The following is an 18,552-nucleotide window of genomic DNA, read 5'->3' as shown; positions in this document are numbered from 1 at the left end:
AACAATATGCACAACCACAATAATTTGGCTTACAAGTGAGTTTAATTAAATATCAAAACCCTTTATCTCCCATTTTTCAAATCTAACTCCAACATGAAAAACACGTGGGAAGACAATTCATTAGTTAAAAATAGGGCTGTACGATATTGACAAAATACAGTATCACAGTATTTATTTATTTTTTTCACATTAATGGCCATTTTTATACTGTTCGTAAAGCAAAAATAATAGGACACAACTGACATTGAATTACGTTTCCCTGTTATGTGTCAGTTGTCTTGAAACCAAATCATGTCCACACTATCAACGACCCGCCTTTCTTCGGGACAGATTCACTTGGGTCACTTTGCTGTGAAGTTTCAGCCACACTACTCTCCTCCATCTCGTCTTCGTTGATTGTGCATTTATCGCATGTGTTTGTTTATGTCAACACGCAATACACATAGAACTTATTTTCGATATTTGGCGGAGGCGCATTCATCCAGAACAAGCGTGGCGTTGGAGAATTGTAGTTCTGCACAGAACTTCAGAAATGCGTGTTCTTGAGTGTTTCTGCGAAACGCCACTAAGCCCCGCCCACAGAAATCAGCGCAGAATCGCACAGCCGGCGCAGCTCGGAGACGCTGCTGCGGAGGCGAGCTGTGGTTGTGAGACGAAAGATTATGCAGAAATCAAGAGTACTACTGCCCCCTTGTTAGCGGATGAAGCTGTGGACAGCATTGTCAAAACCAAATAGATATAGAATTCTAGATCGACACTTTAGCAGTGTCAATGATTTATTAAATAATTACATCAATTATTTTTAAAAATACAATGTAAATCTATGATGCACAATAATTAAGTTGTTACTTAAATGATTGGCAATTCTATTTTTTTTATATAAAAACTAAAATATGAAAATAACATTAACTCAACCAATTACATCGATTTCTGCAGGGTTTGTGAAGAAAGGTGGTCGCATTCATATTGCTCAGATTTGCGCAGTTCTGGATCCAACCGATCCCATTGGAGGAGCCGTGCAGATCTTCGGTATTTTGTGTAACACGCATACTATCGGCGTTCTTTTATCAGATGCGTCTTTGTGCGATATGCGAACGTGATCAAGTTTATTGGTAGCTGAATGCCACGTCTGAATGACACGGTAATTAAATTATTCAATTTAGCATAGAAAACTTTAAAATACTGATATGAAGGTATAGTAAAAGTCCAAACCGGTCCGTAAATAAATACCGGTGTATAGTTTTTTACGGTATACCGCCCAGCCCTAGAAAAAGTCACAAAAAAAGTATTTATTTGTAATACAACAGTGTTGGCCAAGCCTTCCATTCAATAAAGTATAGTATTGCATTAAGAGCACATCAACCAGCCACCTCCAACTGGCATGCAGTTATCCAATTTCCTATGTTACCATTATAAACATTACTTGCATATGTTTGTATTTCAGTTCATATGCCAGTTTATAGGGACTACTTGTCCCTAATAATACTGCTCATCTTCACCTTTGTTACGCCACCAAATGTAACTCAGAATGTGGCTAGAAATATGGTTCCGTTCCACCAACATCGGGACTACTTTCTCTCAATGGTTTCTTGATCTCATATATGTACTTAAGTTAGAAATAAAAGTTATCCAAGTGAAAGCCAGTATTTCAGTAATACATCAAACATTGTACTTTCGGCCAAAAATGGATGTCATCGCTTTTCATGACCCCATACTGTCTCTTCAGTTAACAAGCTGATTTTTTAAGTTCCTACAGACCTTAGTACTTTCTATCAAATGCCTAAATGCCAGGGAGACTTATCTTTTACGTACAATATAAAGCAAAATGTGAAGTACACTTCCAATATGTATTACTGGAGTATTAGATCATGTAAACACTTTTCCTTCAAACTAACTGCGGAAAGTCTGAGCCTTCATTGAATAAATGGTCATGTGCTGTGTATGATTTAATAAAAGAACCGGAATCGTAGGACATTAACAAATATTCTATCTAGATCAAACAGGTCAAGAATATGTCAGTTGGTGATGAATTGTCCCTGGTAAGGAAAAGATTTTGGTGAAAAGTGACCGATGAAAAGATGGAATCCCAATGATGACATTCAAGGGTTACAGACCCATGTGGTAATGTTTATTTTTTTTCCTTCAGCAGTCGTTATCTTTTACTTGTTGATTAATCGTCTATAGCATGTTGTGTTTACATTCACTGTAAAAAAAAAATCCTGTGGTCGCCAGCATTTTACTGTATTCTTACAGTATCACTACCGTAATTTATATCAACAGTTAATTACTGTAAAATGTATTACAGTACTTTACAGTAGATTATGGGGTCTACCGTTAAATAAAGTAGACTTTCCAGTAATATGACCATATCCAACAGTCACAGATAACACATAACAGCTTCTAACTGTAGTTTACTGTAAACTACTTAAAGGTTTTCTTTGTATAAAAATGTATAAAAACTACTGCGAATTGCAGACATTTACTGTAAATAACAATGTGTCATGATCACAATTCTGTGAGATCCAGAATTGAGATTTAAAAATGATCAACTCTGCTGTCTTAAAAATGCATAACCACTAAAACAACTAACACAAAGGAGGATCAGGCAAGTGACATTTTTATTGCACAGAACATTTATTAAAAGGTAGCAAAATATGTTTTTGAAACAAAGATAAAATAATTGTCACTTTAAAGTTAAAAAAGAAAATTATAAAAATGGCCTGTGTTGTGTCAATGTAAACTGTGCCTTTTGTTAAATAAAACAAACCCACAAAATTATACAGTAATATCAAAATGAATGGTCGCGACCATCACCAGGATAGGCGGTTTTGAAAATGGATGAATGGATGGATGGATGGATCAAAATGAATGGCTTCAGTTTGTTGATTGTCCCAGCTGACTGCTTACTGCATGAGATATAGACAAGAGTGCGAGAGAGAGTGAGAGAGGGAGAGAATGAGAAATGAAACAATTGGAGGGGGCAGAGAAACATTTCAAACACGAAGGGACACTTATACTAACCTTAATGAAGTGCCACTCAAAATCCATCAGGTTTTTTAATAGAGTGGCAACATGCTGATTTACTGTCTGCGTCTTCTTTTGGACCATCTTGCCTGTCTTTTTAGATATTATCTTTCCACAGCCAGCCTTTGTTCCCCTCTCTGGGTTAATCTCAATGAAGCGACTAAAACAAACAAGCACAAGATCAGGGAATGCAAGAACTCACAGAACGTAACAAGAAATTACTGATTGTAAAAGCAGTATCACATGAATGTCATTTTAGTTCAAAACAATAAATCCTTTGAATACAATTTACATTTTTGTAGAATGTACCTTTTTTAAAGTGACATTTACCTGCCAAAACCTGAATGGCTGACACTTAGGCCTAATCAATAAATCATAAACAGACTTGTTATCTATTGACAACTACTTTTAAAATTACTGTTCAGGTATCGCGTCAAATTTATGTCAAAAGTTGTGAGCACAATAAAACATGCTCATGAGCAAATTATATTCAGGTTATATTCATATTCAGGTTAGTTTGGAATCCCATCATAGGAATATATATTCCAGGGGCCTTTACCTCTGAATGAACTCCAGGGTCTGAGCTGCCTCAACTTGGTACTGTAGGTTGAAAATATAAAAAGTGGCAAACACGACATCAAGCCCTGTGATAAAGGTTGGCTGGACCCCCTCACAGATAATTCGGCCTTCAGTGCTAACCATCCATCCAGTCATGACTTGCTCAGTGCCGCCTGTTGCAGACAGAGATAATACTTTAGTTAAAACACATAGGTATCTTGTATTGTACACATAAGCTTTTTTATGGACACAATAAATTCAACTTTTTCCAAACAATTCCTCACTGGACAATGTATATATTTTTTCAGGTCTTCTCTAATGTGTAATCACAAATAACATTCAAATGAAGGTTCTATTATGTACTCCATCAGAGTCCATGACTAAAACATGTGCATGAATATTCTGCTACACTTAGGCTAATAACTTCCTACTCCATTCTTCACTTACGCAGTATCAGATGAGGGCTGGCTGGCAAAGTCAGGGTGGCTTCAATGTCTGCTGCAATGGCAAACCCCTATTAAGCATATACAATGGTATTCAACATTAGAAAAGCAGTGTGCATGTAATCATAATAGAAAAAAGTTATAATAAATACTTTAGCAATTAACTTAAATCGGCATTGAGTATCAGTCCCTCAGGTGACTCCTTGAAGTGGGCCATCAAGAGCTGAATGACATGTAGTGTCAAGTCACCATTTTCTCTCTGCAAGACAGCCTGCACATCATTTGTCTTCACTTTTGTTCAGAAATATTCCACAACTGCATTTCCGCATTCCTCAATCACCAGCTCCAAGGCATGGAGGACAGGCACATCGGTCAGTAGCTCAAAATGAGAGGCAGATAGAACGAAGGCAGGTAGTCTGTACAGAAACAAATTTAAACAAAAGCAAAAAACTAAAAAAATCTGTAAAAAGTTTTGTGCATCACTAGTATAGCAATATAAGGTGTATACATATCGGAGATTTACATTCTTACGTTGCTACAGCAAATCTTCTTTAACAAATTAACAGAAGAAACGGTCTTGTTACAACGGTTGGCCGATAATCGGGTCTGCAACGTTGGAGAGTTTGAATGGTCGATAATAGACCCCCTGGCCCTTTACACTAGCTTGCATATTCGTTAGCTTAGCAAAGACACCAGCACAACTAGCTATTTGCCCATCACAGTATAATCTCAGACTTTTAGCTACAAGAGACATTACAGTATACCTTATGGACCAGTTAATATTTAGCCGTCTGTAAATAAAACAGGGAACAAAATGAAAATTCCACACAGATGTCTACGTAACTGACCTTTTTCTTGGAGTATGAAGGGTGATTCAAAATCGACTGTTGCATGTGGCTCACTGCTCTACTACTGGAAAAATATCAAATACTGCATCGTACTGTCAAATTATACGGTAGCCTGCTATTAACGGTCAATCTTGGTGTTGGCTGCAAAAAAGCATCCAACTTTACAGTATTTCACTGTACATTACTGTTAGAATTTGGCTGTATTTTTACAGCAATTTTTTACAGTGCATTCCACTTCAGCTAATGTCCGGTAAACTGCATGGAACTGTATTAACTGTATCGCTTTCGACTACTTTGCTCCACCGTACTGATGTATGAGGCTGTACTCCTTAATTCACCACTCTGTTTACATGTATGATACACCTATAATTAGAGTGTTTCTTGCGTTTTACTTTTTGTTTAGGAGAGTCACGCTCGCCCATGATCGCAGCCATTTTTGCTCTGATCTCGCTAAGCGAGGGCGCAGTAATTCTATGTGACATACTGATTTCTGACTAGTAAGTAGTACAGTACGCAGTATGAAGATTAATGATTCAGTGTACTATATATGTCATGTGACCTCAGATGACATAGAACGTTAGCCGAACATGAAGCAATGATGGGATACAGTACTCATTGTAGTGAGCTCTGTTTGTATACTACATATTTTGGCGAATGTAAGCAAGCCATCCGGGTGCTTTTACCATACTACAAATTAATATGCTACGTCCATATGCATACTACTGAAATGTTGGAATGTAGTACGTGTAGTATGGGAGTGTGCGGTAATTGAACCATATGTTCAATTTAGGATTCAATTAAGCAATTGTATAACACAAGCACCATCACTTCTCTAATATGAGTATGTGAGAAAATAGGGTGAAACAACACTGGCAGCACATTACATTTTACAAATACGCTATCCCTGGGAACCTTTAACACCGAGGACCTTTTGTTTTTAATTTCCTCTGTGCCTACTGTTTTAATTTTACATTTTGCATTGATCACAATATCTTGTATTGTTGTTTATTTATCTATGAAACGATCCGTGGCAACTTTGCGAAGTGCACTGTGCCAAATAATTTATTGATAGCTTGACTTTCGATTGAATAGTCTAATAAATACAAATCTGAATAAGTGCCTTATACAAATAAAAAACAATTAAATAAAAACAAATAGGTCAAGTAGGCCTAATACATTTAAATCGTAAACCATCCACAGTAACTCTGTTGATTGGTCATGTTAGCCAAAGGCTGTTAAATATATGGTAAAATAATTGCATGCAGGTCCACCTAATGTCTGTACAAATCAATCCAAATGCTCCCTCTGTTGGAACACTTATTTAATTACAGCTTAGTTTGGAGGACATCTTCAATTACAAAAACGGTTACAGAAATATAAACGAATGCAGAATATGGCCAAAAACTTTGATCATAAACTGAATCAGACTACAAAAAAGTGAGGTACATACCTCATCGCTGATGGCCTCATTGTCAAACTCCTATATTAACTGTGCATGTGTTTACAGGGAGTGGTTGATACCGGATTGGTTACCTTTGTTTTTGCGATTTTAAGTTGTTCACTCTAGCAAAATAAAAAAATAAAATGACTTGATATATCTGTCTGCAAACAGATATAAATGCGGTTTTATACAATAATGAGTAGTAGAGTATTGCTGCAAAGCAAAAATATTAATACAGGACGAAACTGTTTTTAAATCGATTTTAATGTATTCAGAAATGACAAAGGATTTATTGTATAGTCTATATTGCATAATTTACACCCGATATATTTCCACAAGTGGAAACTAATATACCAGGTCTACGCAGATAATTGCATACTGCATACTACGCACTAAAGTTACACTGAAGTATGTACTAAAGAAGTATGTATTTTAATCTTGTAGTGTAACAAAACGCACACATTTGGACGCACAAATTTATGTAATCAAATCGCGCCGTGTTGAACTTTCCCTTCGCCGTTTAGTGACGACTTCCTGTAAACAAAAAACGCGGTAAATTTAATTTCTGACGACCATTTATTTACACTCATTGACATGCTTGAAAAGTGTCCAGTGCTATCATACTTCGTTTTCGAAACGGAAGCAGTATCCATTCCGGTACTTTTCACATAATATTATATTCATATTGTTCATACTACTAAAGGTGGCAGACTATTTTGACATACTATTTAGTACGGAAGTATGCGGTTTTGTACGCAGCCCGTCTACTGCACTCGACCTTTGCTTCTCTGACCACTCTCTGTGCCTCCACACTGGAGTCCTTCATTTTCTGTTCCACACCAGACGTCTGATGTATGCGTGCTAAATATAATTGGAGATATAAAATGTAATGGTCACATTTGCGTATTTCACAGCTTGCTGCCGTTACGTTTTTCTACCCCGAACTATGGAGCGCCGTTTGTGCCAAAAGTGATCATCCGTTTGACTGTAAGTTAATTGGTTGGTCTGTTTGTCTGGAAGCTGGTCTGTTTATATTAATGGATAGCTACCTTAATTAATTACATAGTTGATAAAATTACATGTATCCATCCATCCATGCATGCATCCATCTTTGAAACCACTTATGTGACATGTATTTATGGATAAATTGACACACAAATCAGACAAATTAATAAATGACCTGACAGAATACTGGATTTATTTACTACTCTATGGCCAAAATGCCGGCTGAATGGCCAAATAGATGAATTTCCAAATGAACTACTGAATTGATGGATGAACACTTTTGGCACAAACGGTCCTCAATACCACCCTGCGTTGGGGGGCAGAAAAGTTTTAGGCCCTCTTGTCAACTCACGGAGGCCAAGGGCCAGAGGGGCCAGGCGTCAAAGTAAAGAGTAAGTAGGAAAGGAGGAACAAAAGGGGAAAAAAAGAACTGGGTTTGAGGACACTGAAGGAAAAGTGAGTGTAGTAAGAGAAAGGAGCAAGAGAGTGTAGGGGGGAGAGAATCAGCAAGAAATCCACCAGATATACCCCCTTGTAATGTAGGTGGGACAAATAACTCAAACGCCGATAACTCTAAGGCCCCACCCAAGTATCTCCTTTAGGGGAATCTTTAGCTGTGAAACTCGCAACAAATATCTTTGAGTTAAAGTTTCATTACCCCAAGAACAATATATGCTACTATCAAATAGGCTATCACACAAATCACTTTGCAACTATATGGATTTGTCCAAAGCAAAATGGCTTCTAGATGCATAATCATCTAAAAATGGAATACTACCTGCAATGAGGAACCAATGTTTAAGTGGTGACTTGAACTGTTAATATGCCACTTAAAGAATGAAAACGAGAACAGAACTCAACTGAGTATAGTATCAAATTTATTCCATGTAAATGCATTGTTTTTTACAGAAACGGCATTAAATATAAGAACTAAGATCTGATAAACAATACATAAATTGCACCCTCCCCTCCCTCTCCCAAACCCTTCAGATACAGGCAGGTCTGACATTAGAAAAACTGCTGGGTTTCAGGGAATAAATGTATGATAATGGGGAAACAATGACAGTCAAGAAGTTAGAATCCAACCAAAGCATTAACTAGTGTCTGATATAGCCAGTGGGAATGCAGTTATGCATTATTTCATATTAGTCACAGGCTCTGTCAAATCAAGAGCAAGGAATGTTTCATCACCTTTCTAGCGATCTGGAAATAAACATCATAATAATCCCCAAACCAAATAAACTGAGAAAAACAAAAACAAACAAACAACACTTTCTCCACTACTTTAATTCCGTAAGAATCTGGTCTGGGTCTGAACTCAAATGTCTTACAAAATTTAAGTATACCCATACACTGAGATTTTTTCCCTTTCCCAACTTATTTTCAAAGAGCCTCTGAAATTTACACAGACTAGTAAAATCAAAAAGTAAAATTAAATGGATTTGACATCAAATATTACATGCCAGACACATAGAAGGGGCTATCTTTATCTTTAAAATCACACAGTGAATAAGAAAAACCCCTAAACTTAAAAGCACAGCAATATCTTCCAGCCAAAATGTAAATTTTTCTGCAATGTTTGCACCCCCCTTATATAGAGTCATCAATTCAATGTCCTGCAGAATTTTTTTCTGGTGAAGAAATGGGTGTCAGGAATGAAAGTAAGAAAGAATCTGAGGCTGGCTGGAAAAGAAGGGAATTAGACTAACCCTGCTGGGTTCAATACATATTTCCCCCAGTAGATTTAGGTCTCAGAATATGTAAATGTTTTAATTGCAGTGCAGATATTAAATTAACATTGATTTGGTGCTGGTTGAATCAGCCTGGGGGGTGCTTAGGGAGACCACCATAAACACATTTCTGAGCTCTGAAAAGCCAAGGCAACTGCTCAATCTTTATGGTTCAATTTCACATTTGACATGAAACTAAAACATATAAACCAGCATTTCATTTGTAGGCCAGCCTTACACACCAGAGGATGCTGTGCACAAGATCATTTAAAGACATTCATTTTCATATTTCTTTGACACCTCCCACATTTTGTGTATAAAAAAAAATATTGAAGCCCAAGCAAAAATGGTGAAAGTCATCCCTATAAAACCCTTATTACAGACAGTCTGCCATCGGTCAGTCATTTTATTCCGAACCATGTTCAGCATTCTGCACTTACGATGCACACTTTAGCATGTGTGCACCTACCCAAAGCAAAGCCATTCCTTAACACCCCGATGTATTTGGCTCTAGCATGTATACAGCAGAACAGAACACATGCATGAATGAAGGGTGCATAATGCCTTAACTGGAACTTCCAAAGGCAAATGGAAACTTCCTTGCCAAAACATCTGGATGAAAACAGTTTATGGACAGTTAAAGACCGAGTTCCCCTTAAGGAGAAAATAACATAAAACATACATACATACTACAGAAACAAATTTTAAATGCTAAAATATAAACTAAACAAAGGGAAAAAAAAAGGTATTATTTATATATACACACTATAAAATCTTTAGCGTCATTATGCTCCAGGTTTTTCCAATTTTTTTTTTTTTTAAAAGTGTGAGTGTGTGCTATATATATTACAATAGTGGAAAGCTTTACAGAACTTAAGTGTATATTAAAATATATTTTTCCTCCTTCTTGTGAGTTAGGCCTCATTTTGGAATGGCTACAAAATGTGCAAGACCCTCTTCAACAATGTAGCACCCAACCCGCAAGTTACTGAGAATAAATCAGCACAGCATATATATATATATAAACAGGGAAGGGAGGAAAGGAAGAGCACTTTATACATCTGGAAATTGAATTAAAGAATCAGGTTGCCTGGCACTTTTCGAAATTGATTTGGAAAAGTAAACTTTCGCCATTACATGTCTAATTAGGCACACAGACTGAAAAGAAGTCTATATGGCAACTGGTGTCGACTCCATCATTGATGTCCGTCAGAATCCTAGGCAGCATCTACAACATTCACAGGACAGCCTTCAATAATCCCTGTGTGGTATCTACAGATCTCAGTCTTGGTTTGGTTTAGTTCCATATATGCTTCCAGATCCATATCAAGGAGTTCTTCCATTCGTAAGATGATGGATCATACAAAAGTGGGTGATATTGGCTGAAACATGTAAGGCTACCAGTCACATTAGGGACAGTCACATGTCCCAGACGTTCCCTGATCATCTAGGTCTTAGTTAAAATGTTTGTCCCCCTTAAAAACAATGAGAATTGAGAGGGTTTAATCCACTTATTTTGCTGTGGTTGCTCACAGAAGGAACAAGCAGAAAGTGTTAGTGGACAATCTGTAGTAATGCGACATAGAAGAAATACAAACTAAGGGTTAATGTGGGTTTGTAGGGAAGGATTTATTGGGTTAGGCCCCTTGAGCAACCAGACACACACCCCACCTTCACCCTAATGTTGATCACAATAGAAAGTGGCATAAGAGTTTTGTGCAAGTACAGTTTAGTCACTACAAAGCCAATATCTCAGTATATGGCTCCTAGTCTCCTTCAAAGAGATTTCAAGGAGTGTAAACAATATCATGGCCAGTTTTGTCATTGTGCTTTCACTTTCCCCAAAGTTAAGGTTGGTTCTGGAATGCCTGTGCTCAGTGGAAAGGTTGCACTGGTTCTATGAAAAGAAAAGGAACAAATAAAAAATTAAAAATAAATGGTGGCCTAATACACCATTCGCACAATCACTAAAGCTTCACAGGGCTATAGAAATACACATTTGGATTTCAGTTCTGTCTCAATCATTATTTTCAGCAAACAGCTCACACTAGCTAATAAGACTACTGTGGATATTGATGGCGGAAATGCAAAATGGCAATAAATAATCTATTGTACAACACTTCCTACAAATGTAAAGCATATAAGGATGATGTGGGCATCCTTTACAAGTTAGTTTAATGGCACAAACTTCTCAAAGCCAGCTTGAGTCTCAGAACTGTGGCGTCAGACTCCTAGAGCTACAAAAGTTTGAAGACTATCCTAGAACATGGTAGACACCTCACCAAAGGCTTCACTCATAAAACTTTACACATGGAACTTTCCAGAAGAAAAGGAAAACTAGAAACAGCACTGACAACAATATTTAGGAATTCTATATTCAATATTTAGTAATTCACTAATTTGTAAGAGACATTTTGGAAGAAGAAGAAATTAGGGAAATGTTGTTTTTAAGAATTTTACTCCACATGCTGTAATCCAAAATAAATATAACCCCTGCTTTAGTAACAAAGCACCTTATTGGACAGGGAACTGCTTTCCTACCCAGTCAATGAAACCACACTGTAGAGCTACAGGTACCTGCACAGACATCTTGGGTAACTTGTAATGCAAATAGTTTAAGAGGAAATTAAGGTGAAATTTACAAACCATTACAAACTTATTAACAGCAACCCACCCCACCCCCCCGCCACAAACAATTAATAATTATAAGAAAATGATTCTTAAAAGGTATAGTGCTGTGAGTTTTAAACAAACTTTTCTTGTGAATGCATATGTGGAAGATTCTTTTTTTTTTTTTTAATGGTGGCATTTATGTGGAGATACGAGTCTTGGACAACATGGAAATATTTTTTTTAAAAACTACATCAGATCCTCGTACTGTGCGGTTAGGTTAGAAGGCCAATTAGAATAAATATATAATAATGACAATAAGGTGTAATAAAACAAGCTGATTTCATTTTAGTGATGGGCAAGTGTGATATAACCTACTACCATTATGATATTATGATTATGATCCTGGAGAGCCATAGTGTCTTTACATTTCCATTCCACCTGAGCACATAACTAGCTAATCAAACTAAATTTACTGACATAATAGACTCAATGGAATTACTCCTCCCTTTTCCGAGAGTTTCACAGAGAGCTGGAAATCCTCCTGGAATTTGGCCTTCCATGACCAGGAATGGGCATCCCTGCTCTACTGAATTCCTATTGTATGTATTTTTTCACGTGCAAGGGAGCTGCATCTACTGAATTCCTATTGTATGTATTTTTTCACGTGCAAGGGAGCTGCATGAAAAACCCAGTATCAGAGTTAAGAAACAGTTTCTCAACTGTTTGACTCAGTTATACAAAAGCCTTTTCACACAATACCACATTGCATTTGGTCTCTGTGAGCTATAACAATCACAAGGATTTGCCTGTTAAATGGTTTAAAAATAAAAACAAAAACAAATATAATTGTATCAATCAGAAATGTTCAACAAACTACTTTTGATGCTTCTTACTCCCAGGCAACAATTCTGTCCAATGTTTGCTCCATGACCAATAGCTTTACCAAATGCAGTGCATGTGACATATTTACTTCAAATGCTCCAAACATTAGTGATGCAATTTTCACCTGATGCAAACCTTGTTTACATAAAGAAAAAGTAGTAAAATGAAAACCTGCATCATATGCAGATCGGTGTAAAGCTAAATAAACAGAATTATTTAGGTCTATCTATGGACTTATAGCTCTATTCATATTGAAAGGACACAATTATAAGCAATCTCTGTACATCAGTGGCTATGTTTTAAGTATTTATGGAATGTGTCATTGAATTGTAGTTTCTGCTCTTGCAACAAACATTTGGCCTATATTTGTAAGACACACTGACATGTTTTGCTGCCACTGGAATATTAAATTGTCAATGAGCAGCAACAAGAACATTGCCTTTGGAAGATAGTGAAGGTCCCCATCTAGTGGTCAACTGAAACGTGTGTGAGTGTGTGGTGGTGAGGGTGTTATGTTTCTTCAAGATGAACCCCCTATGACAGATTTACTTACATTTTAACAAAGAGTCAATTTAAATGAACAGTTCTCATTTATTTGTTTGTTTCTTGGTTTTCCTCCCCTCTTTATATGTACCAGGACTTTTTCTCTTTACTATATGCATGCTCTATTCTGGGTTTTTCATGCAAGTCTAAGGAGATACAGAAAAAAAAAAATCCAAGAAAGAAAAAAATATACATTCTATATTAGGGGAAAACCAAAGTGAATTTGGATCAAATAAAATCGAACCATTACACAAAAAGCGGTGCTTATTGTTTTGCAAAGTGTGAGCAGAAAAAGGGACAAAAGAATCCCTTACAAACGAACACCCAAAAATGCAGTTGGCTGGAACAGTGTGGAGGACTCAATATATTATAGAGAAGCCCCGGTTTACACGTGTTGTTTAGTTTGGAAGGAAGTGCTGCCTTAAGACTTATACCACACATGAAGTCTGTACTACAACTTGGCCCATGTAGTTGTGAATTTAGATTTATCTTAAGAGCTCTGCATGCTTTAATAAGACATTTCTAGCTGACTAGACTGCAATTTCCCAAATCCCAGCAACACTGCTTATTCTCTCCCGTGCTTCAACCCACCAATCTGGTTCCAACTACTTTGATCTATCTTTAGCACACCTCAGCTAAAGAGACAAGTTCACACCCTCCTTCTGAAAAGCAATACCATGCAGCACCTCCTTATAAAAGGGGGAAAAAAAAAGCTACAGGAGTGTAAATGGGGCAGAACCCTCCACAAACATCCCAATGACCCGTGTTTAGCCCTTAAGTCGCTACGCATGAGCAGATTCCTGGGGAGTTTGCGCACGAGGATGCAAAGAGGGGAATGCATACATGGAAGGGGCATTTAAGAAAACCTTATTAAGGAAGACAGGGAGAGAGGGCAAGAGGGAAACTGACAGAAATAGGAGCCAGTTGGGATATCCTGCCTGTAGTTCCTGATTCCCCCAATGGGGTGCCTCACAGTTTGGGCAATTTGCTCCCTTTTCAACTGACACCCCTAACCCCCCCTCAACCCCACACAGGGAACTCTGAACTGCAAGGGAGACAGCAACTACAGATAGGTGTCCTGTTCGGTGCTGCTCAGACTCTGATTGGATTCCTGCAGCGGAGTGTCTTTCTGGAGGGGCTGGGGGATGTTGGCAATGGGGTAGGGGTTAGCAATATCTTTGGGGGTGGACTTTTTAAGGCTGCCCCTCCTGGCATTCTCCTTCTTCTTGTCCTTGGTGGACCCCGTTTCGGTCTGCGGCGACTCCACAATGATAGTGGGGTTCTGTTGCAGGTCCTGGCGTGTGGGCGGCTCGGCAGCCATGATGGCCTTGGCCCCATGCATCCTGGGCGGGGACTTACAGGTCAGGTCACCGTGCGTCTCCTTCCAGCACTTCAGCTGCACATTGTGTTCCTTCTCGATGTCACGCTCCGACACTGGTAGCTCCGTGATCTGAGAGAGAGAGAGAGACAGACAGACAGAGATGTGTAATTTTATAGACAGTGTGTCACAATATAAATGACCTGTTTTAATTCATTTGTTTCTCGGTTTCCCCCTTTCTTTACAAGTATATTCAGGGTATACTTAGGTTTTCTCATATAAACCTAAGGAGATGTAGCTCGAGTAATCTCAGCTCCAAAGAGAAAAAATCTAAAAAATAAATGTATATAAAAAAAGATACATATAAATTAAAATATAAATTTCTTATTATAGGGAGACTAAATGAAATGACTCAAACTCAAAGTCAAATGAAACCGTGCTTATATCAAGGTCTTATTGTGAGCATTAAATCGCGGGACAAAACAAATAGAAAGAGGAAGCAAGAGGACAACATCACCAGTAGAGATGAAACGGTTACCGGTTTCACGATAAACCACGGTGAAATTCCCGACCGTTAGTATTACCGTTTCAAATTTTAATTATCATTAAAACCGTGTTTGATTACCACGGTTTGAAAAACACACGCGAAATACTGACCCACATCAACAAAAGTTAGCACCAGTCTAATGCAGGCGCAGCATGCAGCGCGGGTTTTGTTTTGTGTGAAAACATGGCAGTGACAGCGCTCGGCGTCGTCATTTTTGACCAAAGCCACGCCCCGTTTCCACTAGGGGCGGGTTATAGCCTTTATGGGTCCGCGTCATTGGCCAACAGCTTGAACGCGCTGATTGGACAGACTCGGAGAGACTCAGTACAGTCACTGGTTCTGGTGTTTTATACGAGTGCAATAATCTTAGTGTTGCGGTTTCTCTCTATATTACTGTACTCCATGCTTGTCAGATGTGATGAATGCACTTCAGCCGCCATCCCTTGTTTAAAAACACCGTTAATATGTGTGTTTCAAGGTCCATCATATACACAGTTAGTGCGCTTTATCAATCATACATCTCGTACAGGTATTGCTGATGGATCTTCAGTATTTGAATATCATATAACCTTTCCTGTCCTTATGAGCTCCAGACACAGACAGCCATATGTAAATGTTGGACATTGTCTGATTAAAACGCAGGTGTTGTGTTGTGTGTTGGCATCCGATCTGGGAGTGTTCATGTTTACAAAATGTAAATCGTGTTCAGTCCATACGGGTCAATAATTGCAACGAACTGAAAGCAGAACTGACTAATGATCGCATCGCAGTGGACCTGCCCATCAAAACTCATTCAATGATTCACTGACTCTGAGTCTGGCAGATTCTCTCAACTCATTAAGTGTTATAAAACTGAAGACCGTATGTCCCATGTTGGTTACACATTCCTTGCTTAGTGCATACTGAGAAATAACTCCATATTTATGTCATATGTGTGTGTGTGTGTGTGTGTGTGTGTGTGTGTGTGTGTGAGAGAGAGAGAGATTAAATGCATTTTGTGTTTTAAAAATTACAAAATTCTAAAATCTGAATTCCTATAATGGCTTTGTTGCAAAGCAATATTATCAAGTGCGGCATTGTGCTTTGGCAACATTTAACTTGTGCGATGTTGATCTGTCAATCAAATTGGGCATACAGCGTTTTGCTTCGTGCTGAATGAATACCAGATTAATTCCACAAATGCCACTTGTTCGAGACTCTAGTTTTGTTCTTGCAAAAAACTATGATTTACTCAAATTCATCTAACCATATACATATTACATTTGACTTGCTTACTTAAGGTTGTGTTCATTAAAACCTGCACTAGGGATACTTTTACCTCTCATGGCCACATGGTGCCATCTTTAATGCTAATGTTATTATTTTAATGTTTATGCTCAAAAAATGTGCATAGTGCTGCTAATTTTATTTGTTGTTTGTTGGTTTTAAATGTACAACTTGGTGAAATGATTTCAGTGTGTGTATCAGTACTTTTTGAACATTTCCATCACATTTGAACAATACCACGATAATACTGATAACCGTGATAATTTTGGTCACTATAATCGTGACATGACATTTTCATACCGTTTCATCCCTAATCACCAGTAACTACATGCTTGTTCCAGTTACATGAGGTCTTTTATTTTGGTTATTTAATTGGTTAGAAATATCCCAAAAATATTTTGGTGTTTACTATTTAAGGGGGGGAAAGTACCTGGAAAGTATTCGGAATGAGCTGTGTATATGTAAACAGGCCATTTCTACACTTATGAAAGATTGCCACAGTATATTTGCATGGTAATTTGGCAACACTGTAGAAAATAATGTCAAATTTGAATCTGCAATTCAGATAGATGCCTTTATCTAATGCAACACAGAAAGACTAGGAGCTTATGGTTTAATATTGTAAGAAAACAATTGTCCTTTTGTATCGAGTGTTTATATTTTAATGTCTATGACAAGAACACCGCAAGTCAAATCAAAATCTTCAGAGGATGTTTTAAAGCACATTTTAAAATGTCTTGCTGGAAAACAGTCAAGTAGTTCAATGCAGTGTTGGCCACAATAAAGGGAATGGGAAATCCTAGAGATTAAAGGCGGCAATGGACTGTCCAATGTTTTGGACAGTAGGGGGAGGCAACCTCACAGCTTTGACTGACACCTAATGAGCTGAGAATAATAGACATCATATTCATTTACACACCTGATGTAGGAATGCAAAATATCTCCATTTTGGAATTTGTAGCAAGAGGGCAATCCATCTCTCTGTAACTATTTCTCCTATTCCTCTGCCTGTGTACTGACTCCCATGCTGATATAGATTGATATTGACTCATTTAAGGACATCTTGCATTTTATTTATTGTGATACATTGAAGTTTATTCTTCATTGCATTTCAGTATTACTCTTGATATCCTTGTATAAATTGTCCTGCATAATATAGCAAATATGGAATTGTTTAGTGATAATACTGTACTTTTGTGAAATTTCCCTGGATAAAGGCAACATTATTCATTTATTTTCTAAAGTAGTCGCACCATTTAATTGAGTGATTATCCTAATCAACATGATTAGTTAAACACACTTGACTGGAAAAGCTTAAAAGCTGTCAATCCAACAAAGGGGAGACAAACTAAGGGTTCCAAGCTATCTGAGCATTCATGACACATTCTTCATGTAAGCACAAAGACGACTTGTGCAGGAGGGAGACCTGATCATCACAAGGGTCTCAATGTACACAGTGAGTTCCATCTGAATATCTTAGTCAGCACTGCTGGAAAACAGGCTCCATCAGATTATGACAGACACAAGGAACTTTATCACGATAATCCACACTTGGTTATTTTGTATATATAGTTCATATTGACACTACAGGCTAGAATCCAATTAAATTAAATATTTGTAATGGAAGATTCCCAAGTTGGTTTACCAGCCAAGATGCACAACTTCTGCACTTCCGTCCAGCTTTCCTAGTTAAAGGAAGATACACTGAGCTGCTATTATACTTCCAAAGACAGCAGAAGTGAAGTTCAGAAATGTTTATAGCACATTTTTAAAGAAGAATCAGTTATGCACTGGAGCACAGACACATAACAGTAATAGGGGGAGGAGAAAGACAAATAATAACAAATACTGTCCTCATTTTTGTGACTTTCCTCCAGCCTTAGTTAGAATCTCAGAATGAATGCTATGGTTTTGCAGTGGTAAAATAGGAAGGAGCACTGTACTGTTCCAGAGGTGTGCGACAGTGTCCGTACCTCTTGAATGAGGAATCCCTCCTGCATGTACCGCAGCTCCACAGTCCTCAGCAGCTCCATGGTCTCGTACTGGCCCTGATATGCCTTCAGTTTGTCCTGTGATCCCAGCATGCACTTGAGCAGGACCAGGCCCACTCGGAATATGATCTTCACTCCTGCAATACATGACGGCAAGAATGCATTCAAAGGAAAATCCCCCTAACACACACATACCTTTCCATGTACTTTTGTGGTACACAGCACACTCGCATCCTGTTACACTTATAGTTATTGTTGAGAATATACTTTCTATGTTTTCTGTGGAAAGCAGGATAGGGAATCTACCCCTTAAGAGGTCAGCAATGAATTAAGATGGATTTAG

The 18,552-nt window shown here is 37.8% G+C and overlaps 1 protein-coding gene across 2 annotated transcripts in view; it reads right to left on the bottom strand.

Annotated features, from left to right (window-relative positions):
* Window positions 1–2,570: 2,570 nt before the first annotated feature.
* Window positions 2,571–18,552, bottom strand: part of LOC136712303 (TBC1 domain family member 10A) — a 95,034-nt gene continuing 79,052 nt past the window's right edge. Inside the window, exons 8-13 of one of the 2 annotated variants that reach the window (XR_010804815.1) lie at window positions 18,192–18,346; window positions 14,447–14,537; window positions 4,030–4,441; window positions 3,584–3,755; window positions 3,022–3,184; window positions 2,571–2,906 (exon numbers count right to left, since the gene is read on the bottom strand). Coding sequence is in view for 1 of the 2 variants with exons in the window: in XM_066688791.1 (XP_066544888.1) it covers window positions 14,151–14,537; window positions 18,192–18,346 (542 nt within the window). In the remaining variant the exon portion in view is untranslated. Of the gene's footprint in view, window positions 2,907–3,021; window positions 3,185–3,583; window positions 3,756–4,029; window positions 4,442–8,180; window positions 14,538–18,191; window positions 18,347–18,552 lie in introns of those variants that run through there. The other variant, XM_066688791.1, reaches the window with a different exon arrangement.

Source organism: Amia ocellicauda, chromosome 17 (genome assembly GCF_036373705.1).
Source record: "Amia ocellicauda isolate fAmiCal2 chromosome 17, fAmiCal2.hap1, whole genome shotgun sequence".
In the NCBI taxonomy this organism is placed as follows: domain Eukaryota; kingdom Metazoa; phylum Chordata; class Actinopteri; order Amiiformes; family Amiidae; genus Amia; species Amia ocellicauda.
The sequence above is the reverse complement of the archived record's forward strand: the minus strand, read 5'-3'. Positions and strand labels throughout refer to the sequence as shown.